The sequence below is a fragment of the Desmodus rotundus genome, chromosome 12 (genome assembly GCF_022682495.2).
Source record: "Desmodus rotundus isolate HL8 chromosome 12, HLdesRot8A.1, whole genome shotgun sequence".
In the NCBI taxonomy this organism is placed as follows: domain Eukaryota; kingdom Metazoa; phylum Chordata; class Mammalia; order Chiroptera; family Phyllostomidae; genus Desmodus; species Desmodus rotundus.
Window position 1 is genome coordinate 31,261,712 of NC_071398.1, and position 17,357 is coordinate 31,279,068.

The following is a 17,357-nucleotide window of genomic DNA, read 5'->3' on the forward strand; positions in this document are numbered from 1 at the left end:
AACATAAAACCAGACCAAAACCAAGTCCCCACAACCCATCAGAGTCCTGGTGACCCTGTCAGCCTCCTAGTGTGGCCCATGGGCATGGGGGAGGCTGTGAGCTGAACATCCCACCACAGGGCTGGGCAACTGAAGGGGCATTTTGGGTCAGAAGGCAGCTTCTTCAGGAGCAAGTCAGTGAATGGGCATGTTCCAGGTTCCCCTATCCTGCAGGAGGTGGCACATGGCCATGGCCTCCCCACCTCCCAATGAGTGCCACCTGCTGCCTACACAGGAACGCTGGTTCCACAGAAGCACACCAGACCCGGTCAGCACCTCTGGCTTTATTCCCAGTGGCCAGTTGATGGGGCTCCTCCTGTGACAAGGCACCTGGGGCTGCTCTCCCACCTCCCACTGGAGACACACTCCTGGTCTTTTTATGAAGAAACATGCTATCCACACCCAGTGGACAGAGGTCGGCAGAGGAGCTAGAATGACCGTCATGCTGAGGGATCCTGAGCATGAAGAGGTTGCCCCCTGAACAGTGATCAGTCCTCCAGCTCCAAAGAGGAACGCGGACGCCCCATCATCTCAGGTGGAAGAGCTCCTGTTTGGGCAGTGGGAGTGGCCCCAGAGCTCAGGGTCAGAGATCCTTCATGGGGGACATACCGGCAACTCACCCCTATTGCTGTATCCACCAGGTCCCCCATGTCACCCCAGCCCTCATGTCAGCACAGCACCAGTGGGGTGCCTGCTCTTGGCCACCTGGGGGCCTGTAGGTTGTCACCCTACTGCCCACACTCGGCCATAGCACAATTCCTGGCCCGGTGCCAGGTGGCCACCCACTGGTCCCAACAAGCATGGCACAGCTACCGCCACACACAGTACCCCATTCCCAGCAAAGCAGTCCCTTCTCCAAGTGGCAGCCAGAGCTCCCGTTGAGGAGGGGTCAAGCCACTGGCTTTGGCAGGCCATCAGGGCCCAGGAGGTGAGCATGAGGCTGGTCCAGCATTTGAGGCCCGGGCCCCACCTGGCAGGAAGAGAAATCAATGTCAAATTGGGGTGACAGGGAGGGACAGGTATATCCCCACCCTCAGAGGGAAACTGACCACCATGTGGTGATGCCCTGGCCTGGTGCCCAACTCCCTTAGGCAGAGCCATGTGTCTTGGCCTCCATTACTGAGACTTGTGTGAAGGGTAGGGAGACCAGGGCCTGGGCACAGGATGTCATGAGGACTTGGAATCAGGTGACCAGAGTAAAACCCTGGCTCAGCCACTCTGAGCAATGATGCTGATCTGCTTCTGATGGGTGAGGCCTGAGGGTCCTCAGGATCCCCAAGTCTCCATTCCCAGCCCCTCCCTCTCCCCTCATCATTGGGAACGTGGCTCCACAAGTCAGTGTGTCCTGAAATGTCCACACCAAGGCCAGTGGCCCCACAAGTCACAACATGTCCTGAAATGTCCACTTCAAGACCAAGTGAAACAACCCAGTGGAGAAGATGTCTTGAAATACGGAAGAATGGCGGTCCTCCTACTTTTGCTGTCATTCTTAACAACTTGGTTTCCCAACTTGGGAACCCCTTCATCTGGTGGACACACTGGTCGAAGCCTGTGAAGCCTGTGTGCTGGATGGGCACTTCCCCAGGGGTGCGGGGCCATGCGGGCCCCAGACCCTGGGCTGAGGGCTGGTGTGAGGACTCACCTGAGTGGCAATGATGTATTTGATGCCGCCGGGAGTGGGATCCATGCCCAGTGCAGCTTTGAGCTTGTCTGAGAGTGGGGCAGGCCTCACAGGCAGCCCCTTCAGAAACCTGGGGGTAAGGAAGGCGGGAGTGTGCTGTGTGCCCATCGACAGGAGCTGTGCAGGATGCGCAGACCAGACCTGAAGGGGTGTGACTGCCATGGGAATAGGGCTTCTTTTGGGGTGACAAAAAATTCTGGAACCAGGCAGAACTGCTGGTTGTGCAACAATGAATGTACTTAATGCTGCTGAACTGTACACTTCCAAGTGTTTGTCACCATCCACACAAAAAACTGAGTAGGAACGACCAAGGGCCAAGCTGGGGTCACTGTGAAGGGTTGGTTTCAGGAAACTTCCCTGAGATTGGGGTTCGCCCATGGCCCATGGCTATTGCTCTGCCCAGTGGGGTAACAAGAAGAAAATGCCTCACTTCAAGCACCAATCCATCACCGTGTTCCTCTGCACATCACCCATTGCGGTGACAAGGGCAGTGAGAACAGAGCTGACCAGGGCACCACCGGCCTCCAAGGCTATCGTGGCTGTCCCACTTGGTGAAGAAGTTAGCATTCTGGCCTCCCACCCACTAGCCATCAGTACTGCCCCAATTATAGAAACAGGTAAAACAACCCCCCACTTCCAGCAGCCCTAGCAGGAGGGGGAGTCCCACATTCAAAAAGGACCATAAAAACTGGTAGGAAACATCCAAATGTTCTGTCCCCATAGTGGGGCTGTAGTCACTGTCCACACAGGAGCCATGAGGCCATATGTATGTGTGTGTGTCTCTGTGAACACGAACTGGGACATGTGATGGGGAAGAGTTCATGGCAAGGTGCATTGGTGACATACTGCCTGTGGTCCCCAAAGAGATCAATACTTCCTGCAAGACTCCCCATTCGGCACCACAGCCTTAGGAGCAGCTGTCCCTGATCCCAGCAGGAGACCCTGCCCCTCCCTCCATGGCTTCCCCAGTGCAGGGACACAAAACTCACTTGTCTCCATTTGACTCAGGGGGGAAGCTGTGCTTCACAGCAGCCACAAACTCAGCCACAGTGTCATCCAGGGTAAAGATCACCGCGTTGGGGCCTGCATCAAATGTGTATGCCACCTGGAACCCATGTGGTCAATGTCAACTTCTGCACCATGGCTCTGCCTGGCTCTGCCCCTCTGGTCTGCCTGGAGACCCAGGGCCTCCCACAGTGTCCACAGGGCCAACCCAGAGTAGAGCTGTGGCACTGCTGCCCAACAACTCAGGACCAGGTCAGGGGAGCAGGTCCCCACGCCAGTGCTTTGAAGGACAAGGTGAGATCCCACAGTCATGGAACCAAAATGCAATAGACAGAAGCTACTGGTGCTCTGCACGCAAGAGCACAAAGCAGATTTCTGTGGAGCTTTGTCACAGACAAGCATGTGCTGGTCTTACTGACACTCACGGCCTGAGGCCCACTCTGTGGGTTTCTAGTGCTGCCCCGGCCCCACCTTGCCTTGGTCTGCCCGTGGTGGGCATTGAAGCGGTGCACCAGGTGGATGATATGCCTGGAAGTGTCATTGAGGTAAGAGATGGGCGGGAAGGTGTCCAGACAGGTGGCATGGAACTGGTTGCTGTCCTTCATGGTCAGCTGGCCAAAGCCCTCGAAGTTTCTTTCATTGATATAGCGGATCATCTCTGCTATGCGCCCCGGCACCACTGCCTCAGCCCGGAACTGCAAGGCAAAGGTGCTTCCCAGTGAGGCGCCCGCTGCTTCACAGCACAGTGGCCAGACAACAGGCTCTGGGGCAGAGCCTCCCCCAGGCCTCAGCGTCCATTACACATCCAGCAGAGCAGACGAGCTCAGCTTCAGAGGACATGGGAGGAGCCTGGCGCATATCCTGACATGCAGGTTGTACCATGGGGAGCTGGCACCTGCCCCAGTGCAGGCCTTACCCTGAGCAGGGGGCTGGTCTCCACACTGGTCTGCATGCCCACAGTGCTGCCAGTCAGCTTCTTCTCAGTGCTCACCTGCACCAAGGGAGAGATGGCCTGGACCTCACCCCCAGGCCCCAGCCCTAAATACCCACCCTGTCCTGTCCCTCCCCTCAGCTAGTACAAACAGCAGGGTGGGGGCTCCTGACCAGAGAGGCCTCCTGACTGTGGCAGAGATGATACAATTCTGGGAACAGCAGCGTGTAGATCTGCAGCCCCCTTGCTGCATGGGAGTCATTCCTGCACACTCCACAGGTGGCCATTTCGTCACCTGCAGCAGGCCTGAGAGGCAGGTGAAGCCTTATCTCCTCCTGCTCTCAGCTTGGCCCAAGAGGACTCCTCACTCCACCGCTGTCTCACTCACCACAAGAATGAGGACTCGGAGTTGGGGCCAGTGTGATTCAGGGGCCACCTGCCGGGCGACACTGTCCTTGCCGTCAGCCTGCTCCCCCATCTTCCACTCCACGAAGCCTCCATATAGGCTCCGACAGGCGCTGCCCGAGCCCCGGCGAGCCACTTCTGAAAGGTCACTCTCGACCCCATAGACTCGGGCCAGAGCATAGGCTATACGCAAAGGAGGGAGGGTGAACAGGGGAGGGGAACTAAGACATGCAGGGGACAGGGATTCCAGCCCAGGCTGTGCTCAGCACCCTATGAGAATGTGCCCCACAGAAAAGTAAAAAAAATCTGAAATGACAGAGCTTCAGCCATTGACTCTCACAGTTAGCACTCATCTCCTCACCCATGCACCCCCAACATCCTCACGCACTCAGTGTTCTCAAAGGCACACACTGGACATACAGAGACCACTAGAGCCTGTGGTACTACAATGGAGGGGAACAACTCTTGGGGACCTGAAGTGCTGAGGGGCCAGAGTTTCTCCAAGGAGTGACACAAAATTGGGCTTTTAGGGTTGCTATTTGGGGCAGACACCAAGGCACAGAGGCCTGAAGAATGTACATGCCCGGGGTAGCCAGCATGTTGGGCGTGACAGAGCAGGGCTGGGCCTGGTCAAGGGTCTGATGCCAGGATGCACAGCTGGGGTCCATCCAGACAAGATGGAGTAGGCAAGAGCTCTGCCCCAGACACTTATACCCCTCCTGGCCTGGCTTACCCACCACCCATCCCCAACGGTGGTTCAGGCATGGGTACCTGAGCGAAGCCAAGCCAGTAAGCATTGTCCCTGGAGTTTCTACTGGGCCACTGTGGCTATGAGGGCAGTGTGAGCCCACTGCCCACCACTCTAGTGACCAGCTTTGTGCCTACGTGAGCAGGCCCTACCGGAGAGTGAGCCAATGCAGAAGAAATCAAGGCAGCACTTCCAGGGAGAGAAATGGATGCCCAGTGAGGCTGTGGGAGAGCCTGGAAACAGCTGCACCTAAAGCCAGCTGCACCCCTTGGAATTTTGTTACATCAACCAAGAAACTGTCCCTATTTTAGACTTAAGCCAGTTTGAGGTGGGCTCCGGTCATGTACAACCTCAGGAGATTTTAACCTTCAGATGTGAGATGACCAAGGCCTCAGCCTCGTGGGCCAAGGGCTCTGTGAAGGCTTCAAGAGCATGATCTCCCTGCGGGCACTCACCTAGGCAGGCATAGCCTGCAGCCGAGGAGGCCAGGCCTGCAGCTGTGGGGAAGTTGTTCACCGATGCGATGTGAACTTTGTAGCTGAGGTTAAGAGGTAGCGGGTCCTCCTCCTCACCACTCCTCTGCTTTCGGGCCAGGTGGCGGACTATGGAGGGGGAGACAGCCACTGGGCACAGCTGCTCTACTTGTTCCTGACATCTTGCCTGCCATGGGTCAGAGGCACAGCTGACACTGGACATCTTCCCCAAATTCCTGCAGGCCTCCTTCTTGGGTAAAGTCCCAGACCCCAGACCCACATCTGGCTGTGCTAACAGGTGTCCCCATGCCCCGCCCCTGGGGGGCTGTCAAAGCCAGGCAGGGAGGGAAGAGAGAACAGCACCTGCTGTGGTCTCTGCCTCCACCCAGAGCAATGAAGGGATGAAGGAGAAGGAACAGACTAGGACTGGCCTCCATGTCCCATGCGGGACTCCCACTCACTCTGCCTCAGGCAGGCCTGGATACGTGGCTGCCCTATGTCCTCCTTCCGGCCGTTGAGCCAAATCCTGTCCTCAGTGAAGTCCTTGCTAATGACAGCTGTTGTAGTGGTTTTCAACTGAAGAAGAAAATGCAGGACCCCCTCAGGGGTAAAGCACCCTTTTCTGCTGGGAAGGCCTTTCCTGCCATGGCCCATCACCATCACCCATTCAGGGGCAGGGACAGACTTGCTGGGAACAGGAGTTTGAAGCCAAGGCAGGAGGGGAGTCAGGCAGTGGCAGGCTCGGCCCCAAGCCTGGTATCTCCACACAGGGTGAGGCCAACACTTCCAACTCCCACAGCAGAACCGGACACAAGAGTGAAGGGACAGAACCTCAGAGGTGACCTTGCGGGGTAGGTACAAGGAGCATTGCTAACACTGGGGCATGGAACAGACACTTCATGAACTAGGGATTTTATCGCTACCAATTGTTAAACAAAGGCTTAGTAAATTTTTACTTTGGTGTTTATTGCCAGTTCATACTAACCTGGTCCTGGTGCAAAGTGACACTCAGGGAGGAGTTGATGGGTAGGATCAGCTCCTCATCTCGCTTTCCCCCTGAAACAGACAACCCAAGGGAAGGTCAGTCTGTTTCCTGACCCTGCACACCAGGGCACTGTTGCCTCTACCCACCAAAGCCCCATCTCCCCCATGGTGTTCCCTAGTCACCCCCACTCCCATCCCACAGTTCCCCATTCACCTAGACCCTGCTCTCTCAGCGCACCATCTAAGTCCTCTTTCTGCTGTATCTACACCTTCAGGAAACCCTCCCGGATTGCTCCCCAATTCACTGAGCTGCAGGTCCCAAAGCAGAGCTGGCAGCTAGCTATCTTCCTGTTTCATTGTTTCTGTTTTATCTTCTTTCACTCACTGGACAAACCACCTTGGAGTGTCTACCAGGTACTGAATGTCTACCAGATACCGAATGCTCAATTGTTAGGCTTTTGCCTTCTCTACCCAAACAGGAGGAGCCTCAGTTACTGAAAGCACCTTAAATCTCACTGCTCGTACTCCCTGGAGACCATCAAAATTGCCCCGTGTGCCAAGCATTTCTACTCCTGGCATCTCATGGCAAACAAAGTAAACATTCTGGAAATTTTGAAACTCTTTGTTAAGCACACACTATATACTGCACTTTTGATTTAGGGGGTCAGCAGAGTTACCGGAGATAATAAAGATTCATACCTGGCAGGTGATATATGAGAGCCCAGAAAGAAACCCTGTATATACACCCAACTGATTTCTGACAAAGGTGCAAAAGCAATTCAGTGGAGGGACAGCCTTTTTGGCAAATGCTGCAGGAATAACTGGACATTAACAAGGAATAACTGGAATAACTGGAATAACAAGGTCACCAAATGAACCTTGACCCGTCTCATTACACAAAAAATAACTCAAAATGGATCATAGACTTAAATTTAAAATGTAAACTTTTTAGGAGAAAATCTTCAGGATGTAAAGCTAGGCAAAGAGGTCTTAGACTTAACACCAAAAGCATGATCCATAAATGGAATAAGTAATACACTGGACTTCACCAAAATTTTTTAAACTTTGGCTATCTGGGAGACTCTGTTAGGAGGAAGAAAAGACAAGCTACTTGGAGTGGGAGAAAATATTTGTAAATCATGTATCCAACAAAGGATTAGTATCTACAAAATTAACTCTTAAAAACTCAATGGTGAAAACACACACACACACACACAATCCAATTAAAACATGCACAAAAGACATGAAGACACATTTCACCAGAGAACACACAGATGACAAATAAGCCCGTGAAGGTGTTCACCATCATTGCCCTATAGAAAAACGCACACTAAAACCACAATAAGGTATCACTTAAAAACAAAAACCACTAACACCACCAAATGCCAAAAAAACAATATACACCGTTGGTGGGAATGTAAAATGGCACGGTCACTTGGGAAAACAATTTCATAGTTTCTTTAAAAAACTAAACATGCAACTACCCTATGACCCAGCAATTGAACTCCTGGGCATTTATTCTAGAAGAATGAAAACTTAGGTTCACACAAAACCCATACAGCCCTGGCTGGTGTGGCTCAGTGAATTGAGCGCTGGCCTATGAACAGAAAGATCTCCAGTTTGATTGCCAGTCAGGGCACATGCCTGGGTTGCGGGCCAGGTCCCTGGTTGGGGGCACGTGAGAGTTAACCAACTGAGGTTTCTCTCGCACATCGCACATGGATGTTTCTCTCCCTCTCTTTATCCCCTCCCTTTCCCTCTCTGAAAATAAATAATCTTTTTAAAAGAAAAAAAAAACCCATACACAAGTTTTTAGCACCTTTATTTCTAATAGACCAAAGCTGGAAATAACCTAGTTGCCTTTCAAAGGGTGTATGACCTGTGGCCCATCCACACCAGGGAACAGGACTCAGCACTAAAGGAACGAAGTGCTGATGCCACTACCACCCGGATGATCCTCCAGAAATTATAGTGAGTGAAATGAGCCAAACCCAAAATGTTACATGTTGAACGATTCCATTTATGAAGCCCAGAGAACATGCTAGAGAACATGCTAGAAATGAAGAGCAGACCCCAGGTGGATGGGGTGGGAGTGACCGCGGGAGCTGAGCGCCCCTGCCTTAGGTATGGACGGACGTCTGGTGTGAACTCTGTCCCCTGACCCGAGCCCCCACGCCGGGTTGACGGCCCCCCCAAGTCCGCGCCCCCGGCCCGCGCACTCACAGTACTTGATAACCGCGATGTTGACCGGAGCGGTGCAGGTTACTGCTACAGGAGATTTCTCCGAGGCCATTGCGTAAAACACTGCCAACTCAGCTCACAGCCGCCAGGTGTCGGATCTTACTCCCCAGCAGGCCCCGGCAGGCCCCACCATAGGCTCACGCGGTCCCACGTGTTTGAGGGTCGCCCAATCAGTGGCGGGTGTTTCCCGTGCTCGAACTCTCAGCGAATGAGCGGGATCGAACGACCGGCAGCTGACGCGGAGCCTTCCCCTTTGTCGTCCGCCGACTCGTACAGGTTTTCCGCAGGCACTGAGTGTGCGCAGGCGCGGGACCTCCTTTGGCAGGTTGGCGGGCGAGCGTGGAGTGTGCGCAGGCGCGGTGTGGCAGTTTTCTACGAGAGCCGCGGGCCTCTCTCAGGAAACTATCCTCCGCGAGAGAGCAGGTAGTCTGACGCGGTGAGCAGGTTGGCCCTAAGGACCTTTCCTAGCTGACAGGAGGCTGAGTGGGGCGCCGGAGGCCAGCTATCCCAGCAGCTTAGCTCGGAAGCCTCGGGTGACCGTGCCGGGGTGCTCCTGGGGCCGAAAGTTAACAGGCTACCAGCAGGGCAGATCGCGAGGCCCCGGGGTCTCGGGCCCGCCGCCCTGGGTCCTTCCCTCTGCCTGGGGTCCCGCAACGCACGTTTCCTCACGGGCCCCATCACCTGGGGGTCCCAGGGCTCCCGCATTACCGGGCCTGACCAGTGCCGCTGGGTGGCGGCTGCTAAGGGATGAACTTCTTTAGAGACAGGCGCTTTGTACCCCACACTCCGTTTTAAAGCTCCATATAAGCAAGGCTTTTTTTCAGAGGTTGAAATGGATTGCCACACACATACGTACATTGGTTTTTTTCTTGTGGTAAACTACACATAACGTGCCCTGGCCGGGTGGTTGGCTTGCTTGGAGCGTGAGGCACCAAAAAAAAAAAAAAAAAAAAAGTGGAGGGGGGCGCGGTGGTTTGCGGGTTGGATGCCCAGTCAATGCACAAACCTAGACTGCGGGTTCCGTCCAAGTCCGACGAGAATGGGAGGCAGCCGATGGATGTTTCTGTGTCTCCCCTTCCTCTTTCTAAAATCAATAAACATATCCTTGGGCGAGGATTACAAAAAATACACATAAGGTGAAACTTACCATTTTAACCACTTTCAGTAGCAGTTCTGTGGCAACGAGTACATTCTTATTGATGCGCAATTACCAGCACCGTCCGGCTCCAGAACTTTTTCATCATTCTAAACTCAAACTCCTTGCCCATTGAAGTGACTCCCCATTTTTCCCTTCCCTTTATACAAACTTATTTTTAGCTTTAAAGTAGTTCAGGTTTCAGTCAAGATATTAAGGGAGAATTAAGAGTAATATAAAGTTTCCCATGCTGGGCCCTGTTAATGGATTTTTTGTGTATCTTTCCATCAACATTTAATGCAAAATACAGGCACACCTTGGAGATATTGCAGGTTTGGTTCAAGACCACTGCAATAAGTCACATGACCACTGAGTCAGTCACATGAGTTTTTAAAGTTTTCGAGAACATACCAAAGTTATGTTTACACTATACTGTAGTCTATTAAGTGTGCAGTAGCGTTATGTCAAGAAAACCACTATGTACCTTTTTAAAATAAAGTTTTTTAAAATTACCGTTGACATACAATATTATGTTAGTTTAAGATGTACAACGTAGTGATTACATATTTATCTATCTTACAAAGTGATCACCCCCATAAGTTTAGTACCCACCTGACACCACACAGTTTTTACAATATTATTGACTATATTCCCTATGCTGTACTTTACAACCCTATGACTATTTTTTAAATAGATTTTATGTATTTATTTTTAGAGAGGGGAAGGGAGGGAGAAAGAGAAACATCAATGTGTGTTTGCTTCTCAAGCACCCCTACTGGGGACCTGCCCTACAACCCAGGCATGTGCCCTGACTGGGAATCAAACCCGCGACCCTTTGGTTCACAGGCTGCTCAATCCACTGAGCCACACCAGCCAAGGCCCTATGATGGTTTTTTTAAATTAAAAAAAAAAATCCTCACCTGAGGATTGCACGATCACTTGCTTCCCATAGTTGCCCCAACCAGGAATTGAACCTGCCACCTTTTGGTGTATGGGACAACGCTCCAACCCACTGAACCATCCTGCCAGGGCCCCTGGCCCCATGACTTTTTATAACTGGCAATACATCTTAAACCCTTCCCCTTTTTCATTCAACCCCGTCCCATCTGACAAGTATCAAAATCTTTATGAATGTAACACTACATATCTCAACTTAAAAATGCTTTTTTTGCTAAGAAATGCTAACCACATTTGAGCTTTTAGCAAGTCATAATATTTTTGCTGGTGGAGGGTCTTGCCTTGATGCTGATAAAAATGCAGTATCTCTGAAGTGCAATAAAATGAGGTATGCATATGCTGGACTGAAAACCAAAAGGTCACCAGTTTGATTCCCAGTCAGGGCACATGCCTGCATTACAGGTCAGATCCCCAGTAGGGAGTGAGCAAGAGGCAACCACACATTGCTGTTTCTCTCCCTCTCTTTCCCCCTCCCTTCCCCTCTCTCTAAAAATAAATAAAGTCTTAAAAAGAAAAAAAGAAATACAAGAATAAATCAATTTGAATGTTGAGGCATGGAAAGTAACATTTAAAAAATGAGGTGTGCCTTTACAAGCGTATAGCTTTTTTTCCACCTTGTTTTTTTTACTTACGTGTTTCTTGGAGATCATCTCGATTTGGTACACAAGAGCTCCCTGGTTTTGTTATCTAGACATAATATAAGTAGCCAACTTGTCCCCTGCTGTTGGACAATTGAGTCATTTCTATTTTTTTTATATTATAAGCTGCTTTTCCATACATTTTGTGCATGTGTGAGTATTTCTATAGGAGAAATTCTTGGACTTGGAATCGCTGAGCCAAGTGAAATGTGCCTGAAGTAATTTTGACAGCTGTGGGCAAGTTGCCTCTGGAAGTTGAATTGATTGTTGAAATCAAGTGTGCACAAGCCTGTTGTTTACACTTGCATTTCAGATGATTATTATAAGTTTTTATTGCAATCACTTTTCTTTTTCATGCAAATTCTCTCAAACTTCTTTTGAAGAGTTAATGGATTGCTTTGGACAATAGTCATGGTGTAACCTCTGAGCTACGGAGGAAAGGGTTGAAGACAAGTCACCCGTGAACCTCAGTAATTTATATTCTGCATGGTAGTGATGGAAGGGAAAGCACAGACATTTATTAATCATCTGTTTTGTGCCAGATACTGTCTACATTATATAAATAACTTTTCATTTTTATCATTTATAATCAAAGTATCTGGAGGTGGAGCCTTTGGGAGGTGATTAACAGAGCCCTCATGAATGGGATTAGTGTCTTTATAAAAGAGCCCAAAGATCATCCTTCTCCCCTCCATCATGTGAGGACACAGCAAGACCAGAATTCTATGACCCAGGAATCAGGCTGTCACGATGCACTGAATCTGCCAGCACCTTGATTTTGGACTTCTAGCCCCCAGAACTGAGAGATATCAATGGCTGTTGTTTAAACTCCGCTGTCTATGCTATATTTTTGTTCTAGCAACCAGAACAGACTAAGGTAATATATATAATATTGTCTTAGTCTGCTTTCCTCCAGGTTCCACTTATCAAGCAGCCACTTTAAAATCTTTTATTTTCCTCCATGTTTCTAAATAACCTGTTTTTTCCCTCTCTTTTTTTGTCCTTTCTCCCTTCCTTCTTTCCTCCCTTCCTTCCTTCCAGTTTTAGATAGCACCTGTTGATTACCACTAAGTAGAGAGAAGGAATTCTCTTCCATCCCAACCACATTCCTTCCTCTGCCATCCTCCTGAAACAGTTAAATGAGTATTCCTTGTTTTCATTATTTTGATTGTGTACCATACTCACAGTTGAGCCATGTAGGCAAGAGCTCCCTTACTTAGTGGAGAACCTTAAATGAACAGCCCCTTTAACCCTTAAAGAGGGCTAGACATGGATCCCCACACTGACACCTTCAGCCCAAGTCCTCCTGAACTGTCGACCTATGCACATGTATGAAATAAACTCATCACAGGGCCTCTTTGGTAAGTAACTGTGAAATACATACTTTTTACCTATTTTCACATTTTTATCAAATAGGTTGTGGAGTTAATGCTTTTGGATCATGGTGGGGGTGATAAATTAGAGGACAGGGATTTAAAATATACCCACATTAATTTGTTCCTATAAAATGTTTCAAAGGGCACGCAAAAATGGAGTAAAGCTTGAAATTAAAAAAATATTCATTTTTAGAGAGGGGAAGGGAAGAACGAGAGGGAAACATAAATGTGTGGTTGCCTTTCGTACCCCCTGCTGGGGACCTGGCCCACAACCCAGGCATGTGCCTTGACTGGGAATTGAACCAGCAACCCTGTGGTTTGCAGGCTGGCACTCAATCTGCTGAGCCACATCAGCCAGGCCTTTTTTTTTTTTTTTTTTAATTTAATTAATTTATTTTTAGAGAAAGGGGAAAAGCTTGAAATTTTAAGGCTTAGGAGCAAGAAAGAATAACATGTCCTACAATCTTCCTTAGGTTTCCATTTTTGTTTTAAAGCATTTTAAAAATTGTGGTAAAATATGCACAATGTAAAATTTACCCTCTTAACCATTTTTAAGTGTACAGTTCAGTGCTGTTAAGTACCTTCACATTGTTGTGCGACCATCACCCCCATCCATCCACAGAACTTTTTCATCTTTCCCAACTGAACTTTGTCCCCATTAAACACCAACTCCCCATCCCCCTCCTTTAGCCCCTGACAACCACCATTATGTCTTCTGTCTATGAATTTGACACCTCCTGGGACCTCATATAAGTGGAGTCATATAGTATTTGTCCTTTTGTGTCTGGCTTATTTCACTTAGCATAATGTCCTCAAGGTTCATCTGTCTTGTAGCATGTGTCAGGATTTCCTTTCCTTTTAAGGCTGAATGATACTCTATTGTACTATAGACTCTGTTTTGCTTATCCCCTTGTCCATTGGTAGACATTTGGCCTGCTGCCACCTCTTGGCTGTTGTGAGTAATGCTGCTCTGAACATGGGTGTGCAAATACCTATTAATGTCCCTGCTTTCATTTCCTTTGGGTATACACCCAGAGGTGGAATTGCTGGGTCATATGGTCATTTAATTTTGTTTTTTTTATATATTTATTGATTATGCTATGACAGTTGTCCCATTTCCACCCCTTCACTAAACTCCATCCTGCCCACCCCCTCCCTCCCACATTCCCCCCCTATAGTCCATGTCCATGGGTCATACATATAAGTTCTTTGGCTTCTACATTTCCTACACTATTCTTACCCTCCCCCTGTCTATTTTCCACCTATCATTTATGCTATTTATTCTCTCTACCTTTCCCCCCTCTCTCCGCCTCCCAATCCCCTATTGATAACCCTCCATGTGATCTCCATTTCTGTGGTTCTGTTTCTCTTCTAGTTGTTTGCTTAGTTTTCTTTTGTTTTGGTTTTAGGTGTGTTTGTTAATAACTGTGAATTTGCTGTCATTTTACTGTTCATATTTTTTATCTTCTTTTTCTTAGATAAGTCTCTTTAACATTTCATATAATAATGGCTTGGTGATGATGAACTCCTTTAACTTGACCTTATCTGGGAAGCACTTTATCTGCTCTTCCATTCTAAATGATAGCTTTGCTGGATATAGCAATCTTGGATGTAGGCCCTTGCCTTTCATGACTTGGAATACTTCTTTCCAGCCCCTTCTTGCCTGTAAGGTCTCTTTGGAGAAATCAGCTGACAGTCTTATGGGAACCCCTTTGTAGGTAACTGTGTCCTTTACTCTTGCTGCTTCTAAGATTCTCTCCTTCTCTTTAATCTTGGCTAATGTAATTATGATGTGCCTTGGTGTGTTCCTTCTTGGGTCCAGCTTCCTTGGGACTCTCTGAGCTTCCTGGACTTCCTGGAAGTCTACTTCCTTTGCCAGACTGGGGAAGTTCTCCTTCATTATTTGTTCAAATAAGTTTTCAATTTTTTGTTCTTCCTCTTCTCCTTCTGGCACGTCTGTGATCCGGATGTTGGAATGTTTCAAGATGTCCTGGAGGTTCCTAAGCCTCTCCTCATTTTTTTGAATTCTTGTTTCTTCATTCTTTTCTGGTTGGATGTTTCTTTCTTCCTTCTGGTCCACACCGTTGATTTGAGTCCCAGTTTCCTTCGCATCACTATTGGTTCCCTGTACATTTTCCTTTGTTTCTCTTAGCATAGGCTTCATTTTTTCATCTAGTTTTCGAACAAATTCAACCAATTCTGTGAGCGTCTTAATAACCAGTGTTTTGAATTGTGCATCCGATAGGTTGGCTATCTCTTCCTCGCTTAGTTGTATTTTTTCTGGAGCTTTGAAGTGTTCTGTCAATTGGGCCATTTTTTTTTTTTTTGTCTTGGGACGTCTGTTACATAAAGGGGCGGAGCCTTAGGTGTTCCTGGGGCGGGGTAACGCTGGTCGCTGCACTGTGACGCTGTACGTCGGGGAGGGGCCGAGAGGGAGCAATGGCGCCTGCTCCACTCTATGCCGAATTTCAGTCACTCCCTCCGCTACCCACAATCAAACTGGGCCCCTCTGGTGCTGGTTTCTGAGTGGGTGGGCTTGTGCACACTCTAGGCCCCTGTGGGTCTCTCCAACGACCTCTCCTGTGAGGCTGGGAGTCTCTCCTGCTGCCGCCCCAACCCCCACGGGTGTTTTCAATCAGAGGTTTGAGGCTTTATTTCCACTCGCTGGATCCCTGGGTTACGTGGTCTGCTTCGCTCCCCACCGTTCATCCCGGTTTCTCTGTGTGCGAGTGTGTGGCCGCAGGGTCTGCCAGTGGTCAGACTGCCTGCCCCGTTCGTCCCACACTCCGCCAGTCTCGGTCCCGCCATGACCACGCGAGTCCTCTCCACCCCGGCTGCCCGTCTCCGCCCCTCCTACCGATCTGGATAAATGTTTATTTTTTATTTTCTTGGTGTCGGACTTCCTTGCCATTCGATTTTCTGTCAGTTCTGGTTGTGCGAGGAGGCGCAGTGTGTCTACCTATGCCGCCATCTTGGTTCTCCTCTATTTTGTTTTTTGAGGAACTTCCATAGTGTTTTCCACAGCAGCCGTACTATTTTAAATTCCCACTAGCAATGTAGGGGTGTTCTGATTTCTCTACATCCTTGCTAACACTAGTCTTCTCCTTCTTACCATCCTAATGGGTGTTTAGTGGTATCTCATTGTAGTTTTGATTTATATTCCCAGTTTTTCTTTTATTTAAAGTATTCTCCCAATGTTGATGAGAGAAAGTGTAGGATCTTATTTCTCAAATGTTAACGGAAATACGAATCATCTAGGGAGCTTTTTATTTTATTTTTTTAAATATTTTATTTATTTATTTTAGAGAGGGGAAGGGAGGGATAAAAAGAGGGAGAGAAACATCAATGTGTGGTTGCCTCTCGCACACCCCCCGCCAGGGACCTGGCCCACAACCCAGGCATATGCCCTAGACTGGGAATCAAACAGGCGACCCCTTGATCCACAGACTGGCACTCAATTCACTGAGCCATACCAGCCAGGGCAGGGAGCTTTTTAAAATGCATTCTGATTCAGGAAGTCTGGTGTGGGTCCTAAGTGTCTGCATTTCTAGCAAGCACCCAGGGGATACCAATGGCAGACGCTGCTAATCCAGGGGTCACACCCTGAATAGTAAAGATAGATGACAGAGACCACATGGGCTCTGGAGTCTGGCAGACCTGGTGTATAAATAGGTCTCAACTATAGTGTATCTCAGTCTCCTGACATGTAAAATGACGGTAGTGCTCCCTACAGAGTTATAAATTGCCAGTGTAAGGCTTCTGGCACAAGCACAGAATAAATGAGGAACTTTACCAAAGCTGCTATCTGGCCCGTTCATGTTGAGAAGAGAGATGAGGCAGAGCTGCTTAGGCAGAGATAAAGAAGTGGGGGTCCTCGTGTGCTATTATTAAGCACCATATATGTGATGGGGACACTCCTGACTTGGTCCTTGAGCCTTTTGTGCCTTGGAGCTACCGAGAATGTGAGGAAAGCTTTCTGTTCATTCAGTAAACATTAGTCACGTGTCTGCCATGCCTCATTGTGCTTTACTAAGTGCAGGTACACAGTATGGTGAGCAAGGATGGACCATAAAGCAGAAACAGGCAAGCCTGGCCTGGGTCTGAGTGTGGCACACAGCTGTCTCCCTTTCTCCCACCTAGGGGCTGCCGGGACAGCCAGCAGAGGGGACCCGAGAGCAGAGCTGCTGCAAGGTGTCCTGCGTGGTGATCCTCAGTGGCTTTGGCTGCCTGACCTGTCCCTCTCGGCCACTTTGCCCCAGCCTAGGCATCAGAGACTAAAAAGGCAGTAAGTGACTTGAAAGGAAAGCATGCATTTGTACATGGATTTTTTTTCCTTTCATTCAAACCTGGTCCACTACAGAGTTTTTCTGGAACCCAGCAGATGCGAAACACCATGAGCTAGGCAATGCCAGAGGAAAGGAAAGAAATGTTTCCTCTCTAGGGATTTGGGGGTGGGTGGGTGGGAAGTTGATACTTTTGTAGAAGGTTGTATTGTAGATGTGATGGCAGGCAGATAAACTGCAACCCAAAATAATACAAATGGTGGATAGCAGACAAGTCAGTCTAGGGCAAATATGTAATCAGATGCTAAAGTGTGAAAGGAATTGGGGTGGGGGCCAAGATGACCATGATGTAACATGAGTGTGATATGTGGATAGCAGAAGGTAGGGAACGAACATTCTGGTGGTGTAGGAGGGTGGTAGCAGAGAGCGGGGTCAGGTCGTTCCTAGCCCTCCCTCTAGGA

The 17,357-nt window shown here is 49.1% G+C and overlaps 1 protein-coding gene and 1 long non-coding RNA gene across 2 annotated transcripts in view; one reads left to right on the forward strand and one right to left on the reverse strand.

The window, feature by feature from the left end:
• Positions 1 to 303: 303 nt before the first annotated feature.
• MVD (mevalonate diphosphate decarboxylase) lies at positions 304 to 8,681 on the reverse strand. The gene is made up of 10 exons (XM_053915196.2): positions 8,490 to 8,681; positions 6,268 to 6,338; positions 5,744 to 5,858; positions 5,265 to 5,411; positions 4,045 to 4,244; positions 3,642 to 3,716; positions 3,202 to 3,420; positions 2,710 to 2,825; positions 1,682 to 1,790; positions 304 to 1,009 (listed from the first exon to the last, which is right to left on the reverse strand). Exons 1-10 carry the CDS (start codon positions 8,557 to 8,559, stop codon positions 929 to 931), a joined length of 1,203 nt encoding a protein of 400 aa, XP_053771171.1. The 5' UTR covers positions 8,560 to 8,681; the 3' UTR covers positions 304 to 928.
• Positions 8,682 to 8,722: 41 nt separating this feature from the next.
• The window catches only part of LOC123479320 (uncharacterized), a 30,778-nt gene continuing 22,143 nt past the window's right edge, over positions 8,723 to 17,357 (forward strand). Inside the window, exons 1-2 of the long non-coding RNA XR_011650688.1 lie at positions 8,723 to 8,930; positions 16,754 to 16,898. This is a non-coding gene — a long non-coding RNA (uncharacterized lncRNA). The remainder of the gene's footprint in view (positions 8,931 to 16,753; positions 16,899 to 17,357) is intronic.